This window comes from Melopsittacus undulatus, chromosome 4, assembly GCF_012275295.1.
Source record: "Melopsittacus undulatus isolate bMelUnd1 chromosome 4, bMelUnd1.mat.Z, whole genome shotgun sequence".
Classification (NCBI taxonomy): Eukaryota; Metazoa; Chordata; class Aves; order Psittaciformes; family Psittaculidae; genus Melopsittacus; species Melopsittacus undulatus.
In genome coordinates, this window is record NC_047530.1 from 35,123,933 (window position 1) to 35,142,083 (window position 18,151).

At 39.2% G+C, this 18,151-nt stretch overlaps 1 protein-coding gene across 1 annotated transcript in view; it reads left to right on the forward strand.

Annotated features, from left to right (window-relative positions):
• The window catches only part of SPTLC2 (serine palmitoyltransferase long chain base subunit 2), an 83,587-nt gene that overhangs the window by 19,510 nt on the left and 45,926 nt on the right, over positions 1-18,151 (forward strand). The window contains exons 3-9 of the mRNA XM_034061854.1: positions 4,375-4,529; positions 6,019-6,167; positions 6,486-6,610; positions 11,647-11,740; positions 14,324-14,429; positions 15,271-15,490; positions 17,300-17,426. Coding sequence (XP_033917745.1) covers positions 4,375-4,529; positions 6,019-6,167; positions 6,486-6,610; positions 11,647-11,740; positions 14,324-14,429; positions 15,271-15,490; positions 17,300-17,426 — 976 coding nt within the window. The remainder of the gene's footprint in view (positions 1-4,374; positions 4,530-6,018; positions 6,168-6,485; positions 6,611-11,646; positions 11,741-14,323; positions 14,430-15,270; positions 15,491-17,299; positions 17,427-18,151) is intronic.

Below are 18,151 nucleotides of genomic sequence, written 5' to 3' on the forward strand. Positions count from 1 at the left end.
CAGTGAACTTTACTCTTTTGTTCAATGTTGTCTTAGCATCTGTACAGCTCATCAGAGGCCTCTGGGTGGTATAGAGGCTGCCCACAGTTATTGCTTCACTTTTTTTTTTTTTTGACTCCTGTAGCAGTGAGACAGAACTAGTCTTTCTGCTTCCTTTTAGAAGCCTGAAATTTGTTACAGTTGTCTACTCCTGATTTCCATTCAGTCAGTTTTGTATTATCAGGGAACATGTTATGTGAATTGCAGATAAGCCCAGCTGGTGCTCCTGGCACCATTTGTTAGCTTAGGTGCAAGGCTATGAGAAATTGGCTCTAAAAGCAGGATAATCACTGAATTTGCATGTCACTGTGCCCCAAGCTAATGGTTACAAAGCTGTCATTATAACCTGTACTTGTTGTAGTATTAATTTACCATATGATGAAATCTTGGGTTCCCAAATCACCTGTGCTAAGGTGCTGCACCCCAAGGGAGAATTTTATTCTTTCCTTGTTTCACTCTATCTTGAAATTGCTATGCCTTTCAGGCTTCTGGCAGACCATGAGTACTTAGGTTTCTTCATCAGGCCTCATCTTTCTAATAGGGGATATGGTCTGGCTTAAATCAGTAGGAATGAAACTGTTTATGATTTCTTAGCTTCATGTTCATATGAATTCAACTGAAAGAACATGCTGGTTTTGCTCCCTCCTTTGGAAGCTTTATAACCTTTGCAGTTGTTTGACCTTGCTTACTCTGAAGATTGCTCAAAGAATCAACTCACTCATAGAATGTTTTTCCTCCAGATGAAGCTGTTCCATCTCAGGCTTGATATTCTTAGTCTGTTAGGACTAGAAATGTTGCATCTGAAACAGGATGATAACTTGATGGAAAAATAACAATAAACACTGAAGGTCATTTAAAGGTGACAGTGATTACTTCCAGCAATAGGGCACTGTTGCAACACAGCACTGTGGCTGCATGTGCCAAAAATTTGAAATAGATTTTGTCTCACTTCCCTTCCCAAATGAAGGGAACCTTCATGGTTCAGAGATTGAAAACGTTTAATTTCCCTTTTTGGTGTAGTGTCCTCTCTACTCTCCATATGAAATACCACATTGTAGAAAGACAGGGAAAAACAACCAACCAACCAAAGAACAGCCAGCCCCCAAGCCAGTCAGACAAACCATCTGGTCCTGGAAACCAGTTCCAAAAGAGGACTCTCAAACTCTGTCAGCAGTCTATAAAACATAATACCCTTTCCATTTCTCTTTGTGTTCTCAGATGCATGGGTTATGAGAACCCCTTGGTAGGGCAAAGATTATTGAGGAAATGGGCAATCCAGTTTTGATTTATGCCGAAACAACGGTTCTTGCCTGTCCTACTCCAAGGAATTTTTTCCTAAGAGCTAGCTGAGGGTGGTCTATTAGGGGTGGGTAGGATGGACAACAGAGGGGTTGGCATTAAGCTGGTACATCACTGAGAGCCCTTTGCTATAATTTTACAGCTTGGTACTCCCAAAAACTAAGGCTAGTGTCCTGTATTAGACTTTATTTCCCTTACCCATAATTTGTTCCTTGAATTCTTGTTGACTTTAAAGATGCTTTGTTTGTTTATCATTATCTACTTGGTTCAGAGAACTTCTCTGTTTCACAGTTAAATAACTTTAAACTTAGTTACGCTTTTGGCTTGTAAGGTCATACTTGCGTTATGTATCTCAGTGATGTCAGGTTGTTGTGGGTGATTGTATCTCACTAGCTGAGCTTGTTACTCTTCCTGCTTTGTCAGCTTGTGTTTCAAAAGAAAATGTACTATCTGATCAGTAATCTGATGAGAGATTGGAGTGTATCGGCCCAGGCATACCTGCTTGAGTTGGTACAATGACTCATTTCCAGCCTTCACTCCTAACTAAGAGCCTTGGCTTAAAATCTCAGTGATTTCCTGGGTCACATAGTTTGTGTGCTTGAGTAACTACTGCAAAGCTGAAACCTCACACAGAGATGGTCAGGAAGAGTTGAAAATGCTTTAAAAGGATCTCAGCAGGTTACAATTAAACATAAGTTTGACTTGACGATCTTAAAGCTCTTTTCAAACCTAGTTGATTCTGTGATTCTGTAACAAGTACAGATCCCTAAAGCATTGATCTTCTAATGTGCCAGAGTTTCTTTTTTGATCTTGTCACTTCCCCAACCCCTTTACAAATAATTAGCAGAAGGTTTCAGACACTTGAAGATAATTATTTTGATTTTGTGTCATGAATTAGGATCTTCTTAGTATATTGCTAAGTACTTACATGTGTCAGCACTTTCTAATAAAAGTACAGTAGCTATATGACTTTTCATGTGTATGAAGTTCTTGAATTCAGTTGTCAGTACTGATGTTTTTCTTCATTGTACAAGTGAACAGTTTGTTAGGGATTCAACCTTGAAATCCATTTTATGCCTGCATCAACATGAGACACTGAAGTTGCAGAAGGGTAGAGCTGAGTAGCTACTTCAGAAAACCAATTATTTTCTAGTGGATTACAGCTTTGTATCAGCTGGCCTGCTACCCTTGTTAACATCCCTTGACAAAGAGCCTTCAGAGAAGACCTGGCACATTTGAAATAATGCAAAGCTATACTTAAGTAGGAACATGGAAGAAATAATTGCCCTTCTATCCATCTTAGCTCATAGGAATCTTATTTCCGCTGTCTGTCCTTGCTGAGTAAGGACATACTTGTGATTACCTGGAGCAGTGATCACTAGCTAAATATAATTTGTTTTCCATCATTGAAATAATGGAAATTAATATTTTTGTGCCTTTTTGGCATGTCATTATGCACAGGCAAATCAGAAGAAGGCTTATGTGCAACTGTGCCTGCTTAAATGTTGGCACTGTTGGGCTTCATCTCTTCTGTTCAGCTGCTGGTAGGAGGATGCAAAGAGACCTAGATGGTTCCTTTACTCCAAACTGAAAAAACAAAGTTGTCAAATAATTCAAATAGGAAAGTCAAGAAAAAGTATTCTTCCTGTAGTTAAATATTGTAACTAAAGAGCTTGTCAGTGCTCATTTGTTTGAGTTGCTAGTAAAAAGTTGGCATAAATGCCCCTAGTTTTGCTTCAGTGGTATAACTGTCAGGTACTGTAACACTTAGTCAGACAGTCTTGCTTATTCTGTCAACAAAAATAAAATGCCCCTCACCATCTTTGCATTTCTTTTGTGAAAAGCAGGAAGAAATGCTATGCTGTCTCTTTGTCATAAATTCTACTTTTTCCTTTTGTAGATTATTAAAAAGGCTTCCCCCCACCCCCTAACAGTAGCAAATAAATTATGCATTCTTATCACAACTGAATGTCAGACTTCCTTTTAATTGAATAGTAATAAGGAAATCTCATGACTTCGGAGCATTTAAAGTAGGCCAGAAAAAATGTTCTTAAATGTTCAGATGTCCTTGCTGTCACAGTTAGTTTAACATTCCTGTGTGTTATCCATTCAAGACAGTTAGTCACTTTTCCTGAAAAAAGTTGGAGGGGAAGCTGGATTTCAGGAAATACTCATTCAGAGAAATCCTGTGGGACTTAAGTGCTGATAAGCTGTGCAGAAGAGGGGCACTGTAATGTAGCTTACTAGGTTGGATTCCGAACAAGAAACTGTGGAAAGTTGTAATGATGATCTCTATAATAATGCTAGTGATGCTATGTTAAATGCGTTTCTTATGAACAGCTTAAAATACAGAAGACTTCCACAGTTTTCAAATTATTTGTATATTCAGTTGAGCAGTGCATGCTGTTTGGTGCCAAAAAGCCATTGTGTGTTCCCTTGCTTTGCTTAACTTTGAAGGTTGAATACAAATCTCTTGCAAAGATGATATGCCCATCCATTTCATGAAGGGGTTATTGGATGTTTGAGAGATGTTCTGCTCACCTACCAAGACAACCAAGCTGTTTCAAGTCCAAAGTTTTAGCACTTCTTCTCCTATATGTTAGAATTCTTTGAGGCTTTCTAAATTGAAGCATAACCGAATGCCATTATTGCTTTTTCTACTTGTAGCTGAGAGCTTTAAGATTCCATGAGCTACTTAACTTATATACAAAATAAACATGTGCTATTGAGGAAATTTTGGGGATATAGTGGATTTACACATTGAAAAAGTTTGGAAATCACACCTAACATGGATTTTGCACTAGCAGATGAATATTCAGGTTTTCTGTCATTCACTTTCAGATAATTTTGCACTGGCACAGATTTGGATTAAAACACATTGTATGGAATTGGTTTCAGGGCTTATGATGAAAAACGCAAACTTTTCCTGGAGTTTTCTTCCTTTTTTTTTTTTTTGTAAATTACACCTGACTAACAGAAACAACCCCTCTTACTCCTGCTTTGCTGTAATAGATATTTTCATTTTTTGTGTTTCAGGACTTTGTCCCATTGTACCAGGACTTCGAAAATTTCTACACCAGAAACCTCTACATGCGCATTCGGGACAGCTGGAACCGTCCAATCTGCAGTGTGCCAGGGGCCAAAGTGGACATGATGGAGAGAGTTTCCCATGACTACAACTGGACATTCACGTGAGTCAAAATTGAAGCAAAGGCTTGATGTAGAGGGTCTGTAAGAGCAAATTGTAGTCTCTGTGATTAAAGGAGCAGTGAATTGTGTTTGTTTTGTACTTTCCACTGGCTTGAATCAATGAATTTTACTCTTCTGAAACACATCTGGCCACCAAGATAGCACTTTTTTTTTTTTCTGTGCATAATCTTTTGGCTACTTACTAAGGCTCCTGACTGCCCATGTCATGGGCATATACCTGTAATAAAATTAATACTTTGGTGTGTGATGACCAGAACCCAGGTAGATACTTTGAATTGCACTCTTACTTGTAAATTTGTGTTAATTTAGGATGAGTCCTAACACTTGAAGTAAATATTGCTGCTAGAAACTGAGTTTAACTCAATTGTTTTGAATCAGAACTGAAGTAGCCTGTAGAAACAAAATCAGAAATGCAAGGACAAGGATTTTTACAAATTGGAAATGATATATTACAAGTTAGATGTAAAGAGGTTTTCAGCACTGTACTTGGTGAAACTTGCTATGTCTCGATTTGCCTTTTAAGTGCAAAATAATTAGAACTTTTTTTTCACTAAACTTCTTCCTTAATCTCCTTGTCACGTACTGTTAGCACAGCAGTGTCAGATGTGTTTCCTTTCTGTGGCTAAAGGATATCCTGCTTGAGGGGGTGCCAAGTTAATTGATACAGAGATCTTGTTTTGTTATTGTCGTGGTTTAAACCAAGTCCCCCAACTCCCTGAGAGTTAGGAAGGAGAATCCAAAGAATGTAGCCCCCACGGATTGAGATAAGAACGGTTTAATTGCTAAGGCATAACACAAAACCCCTACTGCCATTTACTACTACAAATAATAATGATACAGCAAACAGCAAGTGAAAAGAATACAACACCCCACCAGCCACCGACCCATAACTCACTCCACCCTGCCCGGCCGAGCACCATGTGCTCCCTCCTCCATTTTTCTCCAGAGCTCCCTCCCTCCAGCTTTCTCTTTCCCAGTATGCATCCTGGGCATCACGTGCTATGGTATGGAATACCTCATTGACTAGCCTGGGTCAGGTGTCCTGTCTCTCCTTCCTCCCGGACTCCCCTCCTCCACCTGGCTGGAAAAAACCTTGAACAAAAAACACCCTCAAAACATTCTCAAACCATGACAGTTATTGAAGAGTAAGTTGTATGTTTCTGGAATGGAGGGGATTTATCAGAGAAACAACAAGTTGTTTGAGAAGCCTCAGGCAATTTTCTGCACAATAACAAATTCACCTTTAAGGAAGACCCTTCTGGGAACTAGTTTGAGACCATAAGATAGGGGAAGCATCTCTTTCACTGATATTTTCAGTTTTATGAGAGGCAGTACTGAAATAATTTAATGCTTGGTTCTACTGATTTTTAACATTTCAGTGTATGTTCTAGGAAACTGAAATAAGAATCTTCCGGTGTAAATTTTTTTTTAATGATGAGTGGCCTAACTTGTGGTGTCCTTAAAATACAGGTACACAGGGAGGGTGATAAAGGACATCATTAATATGGGTTCCTACAACTACCTTGGATTTGCACAGAACACTGGGACTTGCCAAGAAGCAGCAGCTAAAGTTCTGTCCCAGTATGGAGCTGGAGTGTGCAGCTCTAGGCAGGAGATGGGTAAGTTGGAGCAGGAAAGAATGTTCCCTGATTGCCTGTAATCTGATTGCAGGTCTTTGAAACATTACTTGTTCCAGCTTTTGAACTTGAGACTAATTGATAAAGTGGCTATAACTTTATTGACTTGCTGGGTTTAGTTTACATGGCACAGCAGTTGGCTCGCTTAAATTTTCTTCCATCCCTGCCTCCTCCCATCCACCAGTATTCTCTTGTGATCCCTTAAAGAGCAGCAGGGTTGGTGGAAATTCTTCGTGCTGTAATCTTATAGTAATAATGAAAGCTTCTCGCTCCTGAGTTTCTCATTTGTTTTATGTGCAGGAAACTTGGACAAACATGAGGAGCTGGAAAAGCTAGTTGCCAGGTTCCTAGGTGTGGAATCTGCAATGGCATATGGAATGGGGTTTGCAACCAACTCCATGAACATTCCTGCTTTAGTTGGCAAGGTATGGCTTAAGTCACTGACAAAAGCTTATCTAACAAAGACTCTGCTGGTTGGACTTCTCTAAAAGCTACTTGTTTGGTTTTGTTTTTCTTCAGTGGCAACCCCTGCAGATATTCTCTATGGAAACTGTAGGTCACAGTATGCATCTCTAATCTTTACAAAAATCCTTCTAGGAAGTAGCATCGTGGGACCAGTAGCAGTCCAGCTCTTGCTCTTTTTCTGGGAGACAGCCTAGCATGTTAAGGCTTGCTTCCTCAGGCTACTCATTAGTGTATGAAATGGTGGCTGATGAACAGACTGATTGGCTGAAGGTATTTTGATCCTCTTGAGACACTAAGAAAAGTGTCAGTGAGACACAGATAAGCTGGATTGCATGTTGGTGCATACAGAATTTATTATCTTTGATAGCTGAAAAATCCTTTCCTTGGAGGACCAAAATCCTAGTAGAAAAGCTGTTTGAGAGAAGCAAGGTCAGATTTAAAGACTGATGATGCCTACTACGTGCTCCATAGAATTATGGAATGGTTTGGGTTTTAAGTGACCTTAAAGATTATCGAGTTTCAACCCCCCTGCCGTTGGCAGGGACACCTTCCTCTAGACCAGGTTACTCAAAGCCCCATCCAACCTGGCCTTGAATACTGCCAGGGATGGGGCAGCTGCAACTTCCCTGGGCAACCGCTTCCAGGGCCTCACCAGCCTCATAGTGAAGAATGTCTTCCTAATATCTAATCAGAAGCGGCCCCCTTGCAATTTAAAGCCATGCAACATTGTTCTGTCACTACATGCCCATGTTAAAAGTCCCTCTACAGCTTTCTTGTCGGCACTTGGTACTTGGAAGGCTGCTATGAGATCTCCCTAGAACCTTTTTTTCTCCAGGCTGAACAAACACAACCCTTTCAGCCTGTCTTCATTGGAGAGGTGCTCCAGCCCTCTGATCATCTTTGTAGCCCTCCTCTGGACCCAGTCCAACAGCTTCACATCCTTATAATGTTGGAGGCCCCAGAACTGAACACAGTGCTCCAGGTGGGGTCTCATTAGAGCAGAGTAGAGGGGGAGAATCACTTTCTTCAACCTGATGGTCATGTGTTTGTTTGTTTTTTTTTTTTATGCAACCCAGGATATGGTTTGATTTCTGGGCTGCAATTGCACATTGCCATAAAACAGTACACTAAGCAGCACCATCCTGTACCTCAGACTATGGGTTTTGTAGCTATTGGAGAATGAAACTGAGAGAGCTCTTTGCATTTTCTGATGCAAAGTATGTGTTCTCATAGCTCCTGCTTGAGAGTAGAATAGGGTGAGTAAAGGATTTTTCCTCTTTTGAAAATGATTCACTGTTAACATAATGCTGCTAGCCTATTTCAACTCTTTGTCCCTGTGTAATGAATACTTTTCCCTTTATTCCATTTATTTATTTTCCCACTTCCTGTGATCACTTTGTAAGTTTTTCAACTTGTGATATGTACGGATTATGAAATTGCTGCCTTGTTCTTCCTGGCAACTTTTCCTGGTGAATCTCTTCTTGACTAACTGTAGTGTGTTACCACTATGCTATTTTATTTGTAACTGTGAAGCAGCACTGTTTACATATTGCCTTTTTACATTTGGTCTATTAATTTTTAAATATCAAATCCTTTCCATAATGAAAGATGTTTGGGTCAGATGCCAGAGAGAAATTCAGTGTATGAGCATCACACTGTATGTATTTAATACCTTCTGATAATACCCTTGAGATGCCTTACTCAGCTCCTTAGTTTTCACATTTGAATTTTAAAAGGTTTTACAGCCATTTGAGAGATTCTGAACAGTAAATACCAAGGTATATAACATACCTGTTTTCATGCACGTTAACTTGCATGTTTACAAAACTACCTCTTTTCGTACATGGGTACAGCAGTCTATACTATGTTGGTAATGAGCATACTTGGTTTTGGTGCACTGAAGTAGTAAGAAGCTTCTGCCTCATAACACTAGAAGTGCCCTTATACTGAGGTGAATACTTCAAACAGAAAATGCACTCTTCTGAAGAAGAGTTCTTGTCAGAAGAACCACTTAGCAGGTCAGAACATTCACTAAATAGTCAGGCTTGGGGTGGTTTTTTTTTTGGGTGCCTGAAGTTGCTTCTCACTGCACTTTTGAGTTCTTCTTTGTCTGCGAATAAGGACTCGCATAAATCCTGCGTTCTGGCACCACCCAGTACACAATTGTCTGTGCGTGCACAGTCTGTTTGGCAATGATTGATAAAATCCTCAGTAAAGCCCAGAGACTCCTATGCTTGATGATACTCTTGGGCTGTCTTTTTTTTTTGTTTTGTTTTGGGTTTTTTTTTGTTTGTTTTTTAATTTTAATTTTATTTTATCTCTCTGTATGTCCTGTATACATTTTCAGATGCAAAGCTGCTTGGAACATTAATTTTTTTTTTAAGTTTGTAAAATCTAATGTAATGGTATCTGCATTTGGCCAGAAGGAATTTCTTTGATAGTCACTGATAAGATCTAATGCTAATCATCATTCACATCTCATCTGGGTACCTATGTTGCAACTTAATTAGTTTAAAACTGAAACCACTGCAATAAAATTACTCGCGCATATGTAGTACTGGACCACCTGTTCTGTTTTTGCTCTGTGGAATCCTTGAGTACTTTGTTTATGTTGCTACTAAATCCTCTTTTAATAGCAGCAAATATGACTTGACTATCCTAGGATCCAACTGTACCCCGTAATCTGATCAACACTTGTCAGCAAAGGAATTCAAAAGCTTCATCAACATTACCTAGTTGATCTTTATTCATTATCCCTTGTTAACAGCAGCTTCTGCTGAGCAGGTGCTGAAAACAGGTATGGTTGGTGTACACTGAAAGTTGTATTTTAACACTGTTAAAGCATTAGTAAAACCATGTCTTTCTGCACCTGACAGTTTTCAGCAGGAAAGACCCACTGTTGACAGCCAAGTTGTTGGCTGCCAGGTATGCTGAGTCTGGACCACAGATATTGTGAGATTTGAGGACTACCTTTTGAGGCTAAGATAGACTCTGAAACTTGCCTGTTTTGAAGTGTCATAGATGTAGTTACTGTAACTAGGTAATAACAGCATTCTGTACTGCCTTTAGCACACAGCTTTTCATCATGGCTCTGGACTGACAGAGGCTACATAATGGATTTAGAGCAATGGAGCTTGAAGGATGTAAGAAAAGTAATTTCCATGTATAGTTAGTGAAATTACACAATTCATGTATGCAGCACTCTGGTAAAATGTGGCATTCACTTCAGTTTCTATGTCTACTCTGTGGGATGAATTGGTAAATCTGATCTTCACTGACATGTGTTTCTCTATACCAGTAGTGTGATCTCCAGTTAGTGTTGATGGTCTTGTCTCAAATGTAAGTTTGCTGATACATGCAACTGAAGTCTTACCATTGTAGTAGCAGCACTCAGTTACATACGATCATCAGTACTGTACTGTATCAGTGGCTTCTTTGATCCTTTTCCCTCTCTCTAGTGGCAGATGATGCTAGACTCTTCATCTTAAGTTTTAAATTTCTGTCTAATTCAGTGTCCTCTTCTGTTAGAGGGATGCAAGTGGCTGCTTAGTGATTTGTTAAATCTCTTTACCAAGAGCTCATCATTATTTTTACATGAAAGGTCTGTGTAGGCTATTAATCTCTTCCTCTTTTTTTAAATCTACCACTCTTCCTACTTCCATGTAAGAATGGTTCTAGTACTGGATTATTCAGGTTTTGTTAATGGTAGTGTTTAACAGCAATGCCCTCTGACATTGTATACCTACTCATTGTCTGGTATAGTAGCTCCAAAGAGCAGATGCTAGTTGGAAATTTCCATGCTCCGTACTTCAAAGCCTGTGAAATACAGACAGTAACAGCAGTTTGAGCACTTGAGATTTAGTGCGGTTTCTGGGGAAAATCCGTCTTGAGCTTTCCCAGGATGCAGCATATTTCTAGGTACATTGCAGCTCTAGTGCAATACTTTCTTTATTGCTGAGAAGATACTCCTGTTGTCTGTGAGACCTCCTTGTGTAACTGTAGGCAGTGCTTTTCACAGTCCTTTCTCATAAATCTCATTGCAGAGATGTTCTTGACTCTTCCCTCCACCAGTCGCTAATAGAGAAACACAGAATGAACATGTGTTTTAGTGTCAAATCTTCAGCATCTTAACATGCTTTTGGATTTTTAACTTAGTCACTTCTGGAGTTGCAGCAGATTTGCATAGTAATTGCTGAGGTTGGTTAGAAATATTATTGCTCTCTTACAAGCTAATCCCCCAGTATTAATTCCCATAGTCCACAGTGATAAAACTGTAACTGAATACTTGGTGTATCAGCTGCTGACCTGTAATCATTGCTGCCCTCAGAACAGACATAGCCTGTGTTGATATTTGTCCAAGGATTTATCTTCCCTTTTTTCAAAAGGCAAACAAATTCAATGTAATGTTTAATAGCTTCAGAAAACAACTCTATTTCACTCTGCAATTTTGTTCTCCACTTCCTGTCTCTTGTATGTTACCTCTGTCTACAAAGTACTTAAGAATTCTGTTTGTTACAGCAAAATAGTTCCTTTCGTACCACGGAGCACACATGGGTTTAGTCAATAGTTATTTCCTAATGTAAGAAATAGAGCAACTTTTGTAAGATCTTTTAATCTAGGGCTTCGGTGGCCTGTTTCTTAGCAGCACTGTAGGCTTACTGCGTGAACTGCAGCAAGCTGCTCTGCTCTTTTCCCTGGGTGCATAGGAAGATGAGTACTAATTGCCAGCATGAGATATTCAGGTAGACTCAGCTGCAGAACTTCTGGGAAGAGTGAAACTTAAATGGTTCTTTCAGTTAACAGCAATTGTGTGTTTTATTTGCCATACTGCGGCTGCAGACTTTTTCTTAGCAAGTCTTGCCTGGGCTAGCTGCATTTATATTGGATTTCTTTTTCTTTCTGTAGATGATATCTAAGCAGTTCAGAGCTGTGAGGTGCTATATGCTTGGCTGTGAAACATAACCTTTTCAATATCTTCTTTCCCCTTCTAATTCAGGGCTGTCTGATTTTGAGTGATGAACTGAATCATGCATCACTAGTGCTTGGAGCAAGACTGTCAGGAGCAACTATTCGAATCTTTAAGCACAACAGTAAGTATCAGATGGTGGACTGTGGCTTTCTGCAGGTGCTGTAGATCAGATACAATCTCTTCTAATAGTTGGAAATCCAATTTCATGCAAGAAAATCGGTTGTTGGCTACCTGAAAGGTCAGAAGACTGCTGCTGTTGAGAATTTAATCATCTGGAATTGGATGTTTTTGGCATGTTCAGTCTTGGCTAAGAACACTTTTATCCTGAAGCTGTTCTCGCCTACATCTCGTGTATATGAAGAGGAACATGTTGTCCATTTGCGAAGTCTAGGGGAACTAGTGTTTTAACATGGCTTCTTGTTACTTGGATAGCTCAGCATGGTTAGACTACTCTAACAGTCTGTGTCACATAATAATGCAATCTTGTAGTGGTCTAGGTTACAGCTTGGGCGATAAGGAAGTTTAATTTTAGGACCAGATGCTGACATTTTCAACAGTAACAAAAGCTTACTAATGTAGATGTTCTGACTGAACTAGACAGCCATGCATTGGTACAATGTAATACAAAAGGAATTTGTGGATATGAAGAATAGATTAATTTCACCAAATTACTTGTAATTACTTGTTTCAAAAGTAATGCAGAATTTTCATTTTGCTAGTTTCTGCTTCCTCCAGAAGAGTTTAGAATAACTTTCAAATTAAAAATGCTTAGGGTTTCCTTCTCTTACTGCTGCCACTGAGAATACCTGGTTGTCCTTAATTAGTAAGGTCACTGTTTTCATTCTTCAGCTGCTCCTAATACTCTTTTATAGTATCAGTCCCTGAGATCATGGTGACTCTTGCTGTCTTTGAAGTGTCTGGCGGTGACAACAAAGCTTGGGTGGCTGCAATTGTTTTCCTTTCTTTGCCCTACTTGATAGAGGATCCTCTGCTGTGCTTACTGTTTCTTTTATGTTCTCTTTCTTGTTCTCTATTGTTTGATTTTTTTTTTTACAGAAGTATAGACCTTACTGTAACATTCAGTGATTTTTATTATTATTAGTCTGTTTTTCTTAATTCATCATAAAACTTGATGGGCAAGATCACAAAAGCTTTGCATTAAACTTCTGCATTACTATAGATATGCTTCTGAACATTGCATCCAGTTCCAGACTTTCAGGGAACACTGGTGATAGATACACCTTTAGATGTGAGAAAATCTCAAGGGCTCAGGTGTGATGAGGAAAAAGAAACAATTTATGGGAATGGGGTGCAAACTATCAGTGATAAGATGAGGGGATATTCTGGAAACCGTATAGATAGTGGGGATCTGTGAAAGAGAATAGAGTAGTAGATTAGAATCAGAAGGCAAAATGCAAGCAATGATCTTGGCCTCTCAAGATGATACTCAGTTCATAGTTATATATGTGTTCATGGTTTTACTCTTGTTACAGTGTTTGCTGCCTTAGTCTAACTTCATCTTCCTGAGATGTTAATGGCTTCATGTTCTGCTTTTTAGAAATCATGGGGAGGGGAAAAAATAAAATCCCCCTTCAATACATTGTTCAATGTTTCCATCGTTTTCCTGCTTCATTCTGCAGTTTGTCCTTTTTATTAAGGTCAGACCTAGTTCCCATCTTTCCATCTTCAGACACGAGAGCAGAAGTTTATATTCCATCATTCTTCCCAATTGCACTAAACTTGTCCTTTCTCCCTTGAGAGGCAGGGACTCCACTGCTGAGTTTTTCATCTTTGTCTTTTTTTTGAACATCAGCTGCCTTTTAACCATCTATTAACTAACCTACTTTGCTATATAATTTCTGGTCTAGTTCTAGTGCACAAGCTTCTCTCACTGCTACAACTGCCCTAGCCTACCAATCTTCTTTTCATGATCGATTGTGTTCTTTTTCATACTCAAATGTTTATATGTCTCTTGCTCAGCACTTTAGCTTTTATGGTCTGATTACTCACATCTCCACTCCTTTCCTCAGATTGTTTGTTTTTTAAGGGCTGATTTCATGTGTATTTGTTTGCTCATACTAGTCAGGTTTCCTGGGATCAGTGTCTGTGGCCAAAGGTAGTAAGGTTTCAGAATACATTGCTACTAGCAACTTCATCTGTCTGGTTTCTGATACATGCCAAGCACTGTTCTCTTCCCTGCACTGGTTGTTCTTGTTTGTTGGGTTTTTTTGTTGTTGTTTTCTGGTAGCTTCCTGTTTCATGCCTCCAGTCCCATAAGTTTTGAACAAAATAATAAAAAAGTGCACTTGCTGTGGTTTATCTTCTACTTACCTTTAGTTGATCCTTGAGCTTCCTTGTTCTTTTTTGAGTTATTTCTATCCACAAGGACATGCTTACTCCCCTTTTTTTCTTTCTCCCCACCCCTCTTCTTTTTCCCCTGTTTTCTGTTTGTGCCTAATGTTCTAACTTCTGCTTTTAGCTTTAGTATGAGGAAATTCTTCCTTAGAGTTCATACAGTCACCCATTCCCTTTAATCTCATCTGTGGGCCCACAGCTAGATGGAGCCCATGCTTATTGACTTAGGTACAGGCTGTTCTCCACACTGGAGCAATTTGTGTGTTTCTGGAATATTGCTGTCTTTAGTTATGTCAAAGTTCAGGCTAGTTGCTGTTTTGGTACCATTTAACAGTAATTTCTGGTGCAGATATGCAAAGCCTGGAGAAGCTGCTCAAAGATGCTATTGTGCATGGGCAACCTCGTACACGGAGGCCCTGGAAAAAAATTCTTATCTTGGTGGAAGGAATATACAGGTACAAATTATTCTTTATATTCCTACTACCCTCCACATGAGATCTAGCTGCTTAGTTTTTGGGGTCCTTTGCCAAATCAAGTTATGAATATTGTCACTTCATAGCTACTTTGTTAATCTCATCTGGGAATTAAATTGCGCTATGTATGTCTCACATCCTCGACTTTCTGTTGCTAGTACTGTACTGCACTGTGGGAAATATTGTGATAACTGGTGTTATCACAATGCTTCCCACATCTTGATTAGATGGTAAAAATTAATTAACCTAAACTGATTATTTACGTCAGAGCTGAGGTCTTAATTTGTCCATTCCGTTCTTTCTGTGCTCACTAGATAATGCTAGTGTAAATGGAACTGCACAAATTGAATGTTTCTGCTAAGAGTGAGAGCATGTAGTAGGCTTAGCTCTGTTAGTCATTTAAATTATAGTTTTAAATATTAATTTCAGCACTAAATGAGGCATTTTTGAGTGCTACTAATGAAAGCCTAGTCAGTTCTTAAAAACAACAGGTAAGTAGATGTCATCAGAATACTGACATTAGGGTGGAAGTAAAAATGAGATCATTTATAAAAATGTCACAGAGCAGATTCCTTTGCTTTAACTCACTGTTGCTGCTACTACTTGGTCTGTATGTCAGCACCCCAGAAGTGTTAAATAGGTTGAAGAATCTGGACCTGGGTGCAAGGAGGACCTTTCCTCTCTCTGCAGAACATGATGCATCTAGCAAATTTTGTGTTCATAGTACTGAAAGAGTCAAGAAAAGAAAGATTAGAGACTTTAGGCTCTGTAAAGCGGCCCCAGCCATTAAATCAACTTACAGTGAATTTCTGTTTTTCAACAGTATGGAGGGATCCATAGTCCGTTTGCCTGAAGTGATTGCCCTTAAGAAGAAGTATAAATCTTACCTGTACCTTGATGAGGCTCATAGCATAGGTGCCTTGGGTCCCAGTGGCCGGGGCGTAGTGGACTATTTTGGACTCAATCCAGAAGATGTGGATATTATGATGGGAACATTCACCAAAAGTTTTGGAGCTGCTGGAGGATACATTGGGGGCAAGAAGGTAAAAATCTGGGAATCTTATGGCTGTTTCAGGCTGGTGGTGAAGTCCTTCACTAAGCATTTAAAATTTGATCTGTTTCTCAAATCCCCTGATAGTCCATTTGTTTCATAATTTTACGTACTGTCTAATACAGTGAAAGTTTGTGCAGTGTAAAAGAGTCTAGTCTAGTGAAATACCTCATAGAGTTCTCGCATGGTCAGCAATGATTTCACTTTACAGAAGGCACAGTAGTGGTATAATTTCTTAGGAACTACTAGGAACCAGGAAAGCAGGTATTTCTCAGTATTACTTTTAATGAGACTTACAGGAGGAATGTCAAAAACTGGTATTTTTCAGCCTGTTTGGAGAAAAATCCCCTTAGGTTGGCATGGTAGAATTGATTCCCTCTGGACTTAAAACAGTTTGCTTTCTAAAAAGACACTTCTTCTCTTTTTTGGTGGGGTGGGAGGATGATTGTTTGTGGGTGTTTTGTTTTTTGCTGCTGACTCTCTTCTATTGTAAAGTACTGCAAAAGTGTTGCCCTTGCCAAACTCCTCCTTTAGGGAGTGATGGTATAGACAATTGCATGTTTCCTCTTTCTCCTATCCTCAAATGTATCTCACAGATCAGGCTTCTAAGCTTTATTTAAAAGTAAATTTCTACCATTTTCCTATCAGGGCAATAATTTTTAGATATTACTAGTGACTATTACTTCAGCCCATCCAAATGAAGATGGGGTTTGCAGATATTCCTCTTTAGGAGCTTATTACAGTTAGATTAAAATTACTCTGACATCTTCAAAAGAGAAAAGCTACCATATTATTATCTTTTTCCAAAGGTACTGAGCTAGTGAGATTAATTCCCTTCACATAAGATGAAGCAGCTGAGAGTCCTCAGCAGGGTTTTACTACTGTTTGAGGGACTGCTTCAGAGGCAAGAGGTCTTAAATCTTCCTGTCTAGTTTATTTCAAAGTCCCTTTACAACTTCCTTTCATTTCATTCTGACTCCACGCAGATAGCAACATAAAAGAGATAATATGTTCCCAGCTTGTGCTTTCTACAGGGCCATTATTATTTTATGGTTGCAGAAGACAGAATCTGGCCTGGCATTCATGCTGGTGTTCATAATGTTTTACTGGAGTAGTCTGGGTATTTTAGAGTGGCTTTATTACAGTTAACAACAAACAGCCTAGATTTATTGTGTGTTGGTCCTATGCTCCTATGTGACATGCGTTTGTCCTCTAACAAATGTAGCAAGTGGGTTCACTGGCAAGTGCAGGAAAGGTAGGCTGAGGTTTTTTCACTCTTAAATTACAGCCACTGCTTTATTTATGTAGTGCTGATAAATGGGAGAAGATATTTTGTGGCCTAGTCCCCTGTTTGTGACTTGTAGGGAAATAATTATATTGAACATGATACATAAGCATCTGTGGATTGTGCTCCCCACTGTCTCATTTGCTTTATACTCGCATTCTTATAAAAAACACTTTGGAAACACAGCGTGCTCACAGCTTGAGTAATGCAAACACCTTGTTACAATCCAGTACTGGTGGTATTAGCTAAAAAAGTCTGTTGTAGGCATTTGTCCCTGGTCAATGCACATTCTTGCCACGTGACATAATTATGGGTTGTTACGTCCCTGCTGTTTGCTTTTCAACTCTTTAGTACTTGTACCGTAAAATCAATCTTTTGAGATACCTGTTCTCTCCTATGACATTCTGAAAGAGATTTCCTGTGGTGGCCTGTTTTATTGTGTGATTAAGACATGACAATAAAGCATTTCTGAGAGTGCTCGAAAGGCAATGTCTGATGCCTCCTGTGTTTTGCTAGGAGCTGATTGATTACCTCAGAACGTACTCTCACAGTGCTGTGTATGCAACATCAATGTCACCTCCTGTTGTGGAGCAAATCATCACCTCTGTGAAGTGCATTATGGGTGAAGATGGTACAATTGTCGGTGAGTCTTTCTAACACTAAGCATGTGGAAGTGGAAGGCTAAACAGAGTTTGACATGTGACTCATTCAGTGGACACATCCATAATTGTCTCTTAGTACATGTAGACCTGGAATAAACCAATTTACTAGTCTACTTGGCAGATCAGCCTAATAACATAAGAAATTTCCAGCTAGAGGTAAGTAATCTTAGCCTTAGATAAGATGCAGTATTGTCTTGTATTGGTTTTTGTTTTGTGTCTAGCTCTTCTCCATTCTCTTCCCTCTTCTGTCTTTTGTTATTTGCCCCCACTTTTTAGATGGCTTTCAGAGTATTTTGCTGCTTATATTTTACAGTCTTGTGTGCTGGTGACTGCAGGAGCAATGCTTTTGATTTTAATCTCTAGTATAATTTGATGTTTGCACCTCAGTTGAAGTAAATATGGGACTATTTCTTAAATCCCTTTTTACTTGGGAAGCTAGAGGCAGTTCTTAAGATCAGTAGACTTAATGCACTGCGGAAGAAATTTAGCATCTTTGTCTTCTTCATTATGAAAGTAAGAAATGGGAAATCTGTACTAGTCTCAGTGCATTCAAAGAAGTTAAACCCACAAATTCTCACATCTAATTTGCCTAGTAGCTAGCAGCTTCTTTCAGTTATAGCATGAAGTAACTAACTTGGCACTTGTGGTACATAATCTACCTTGAAACTTAAACAGTACAGCACTTCGTATGTAAGATACTTTTCCC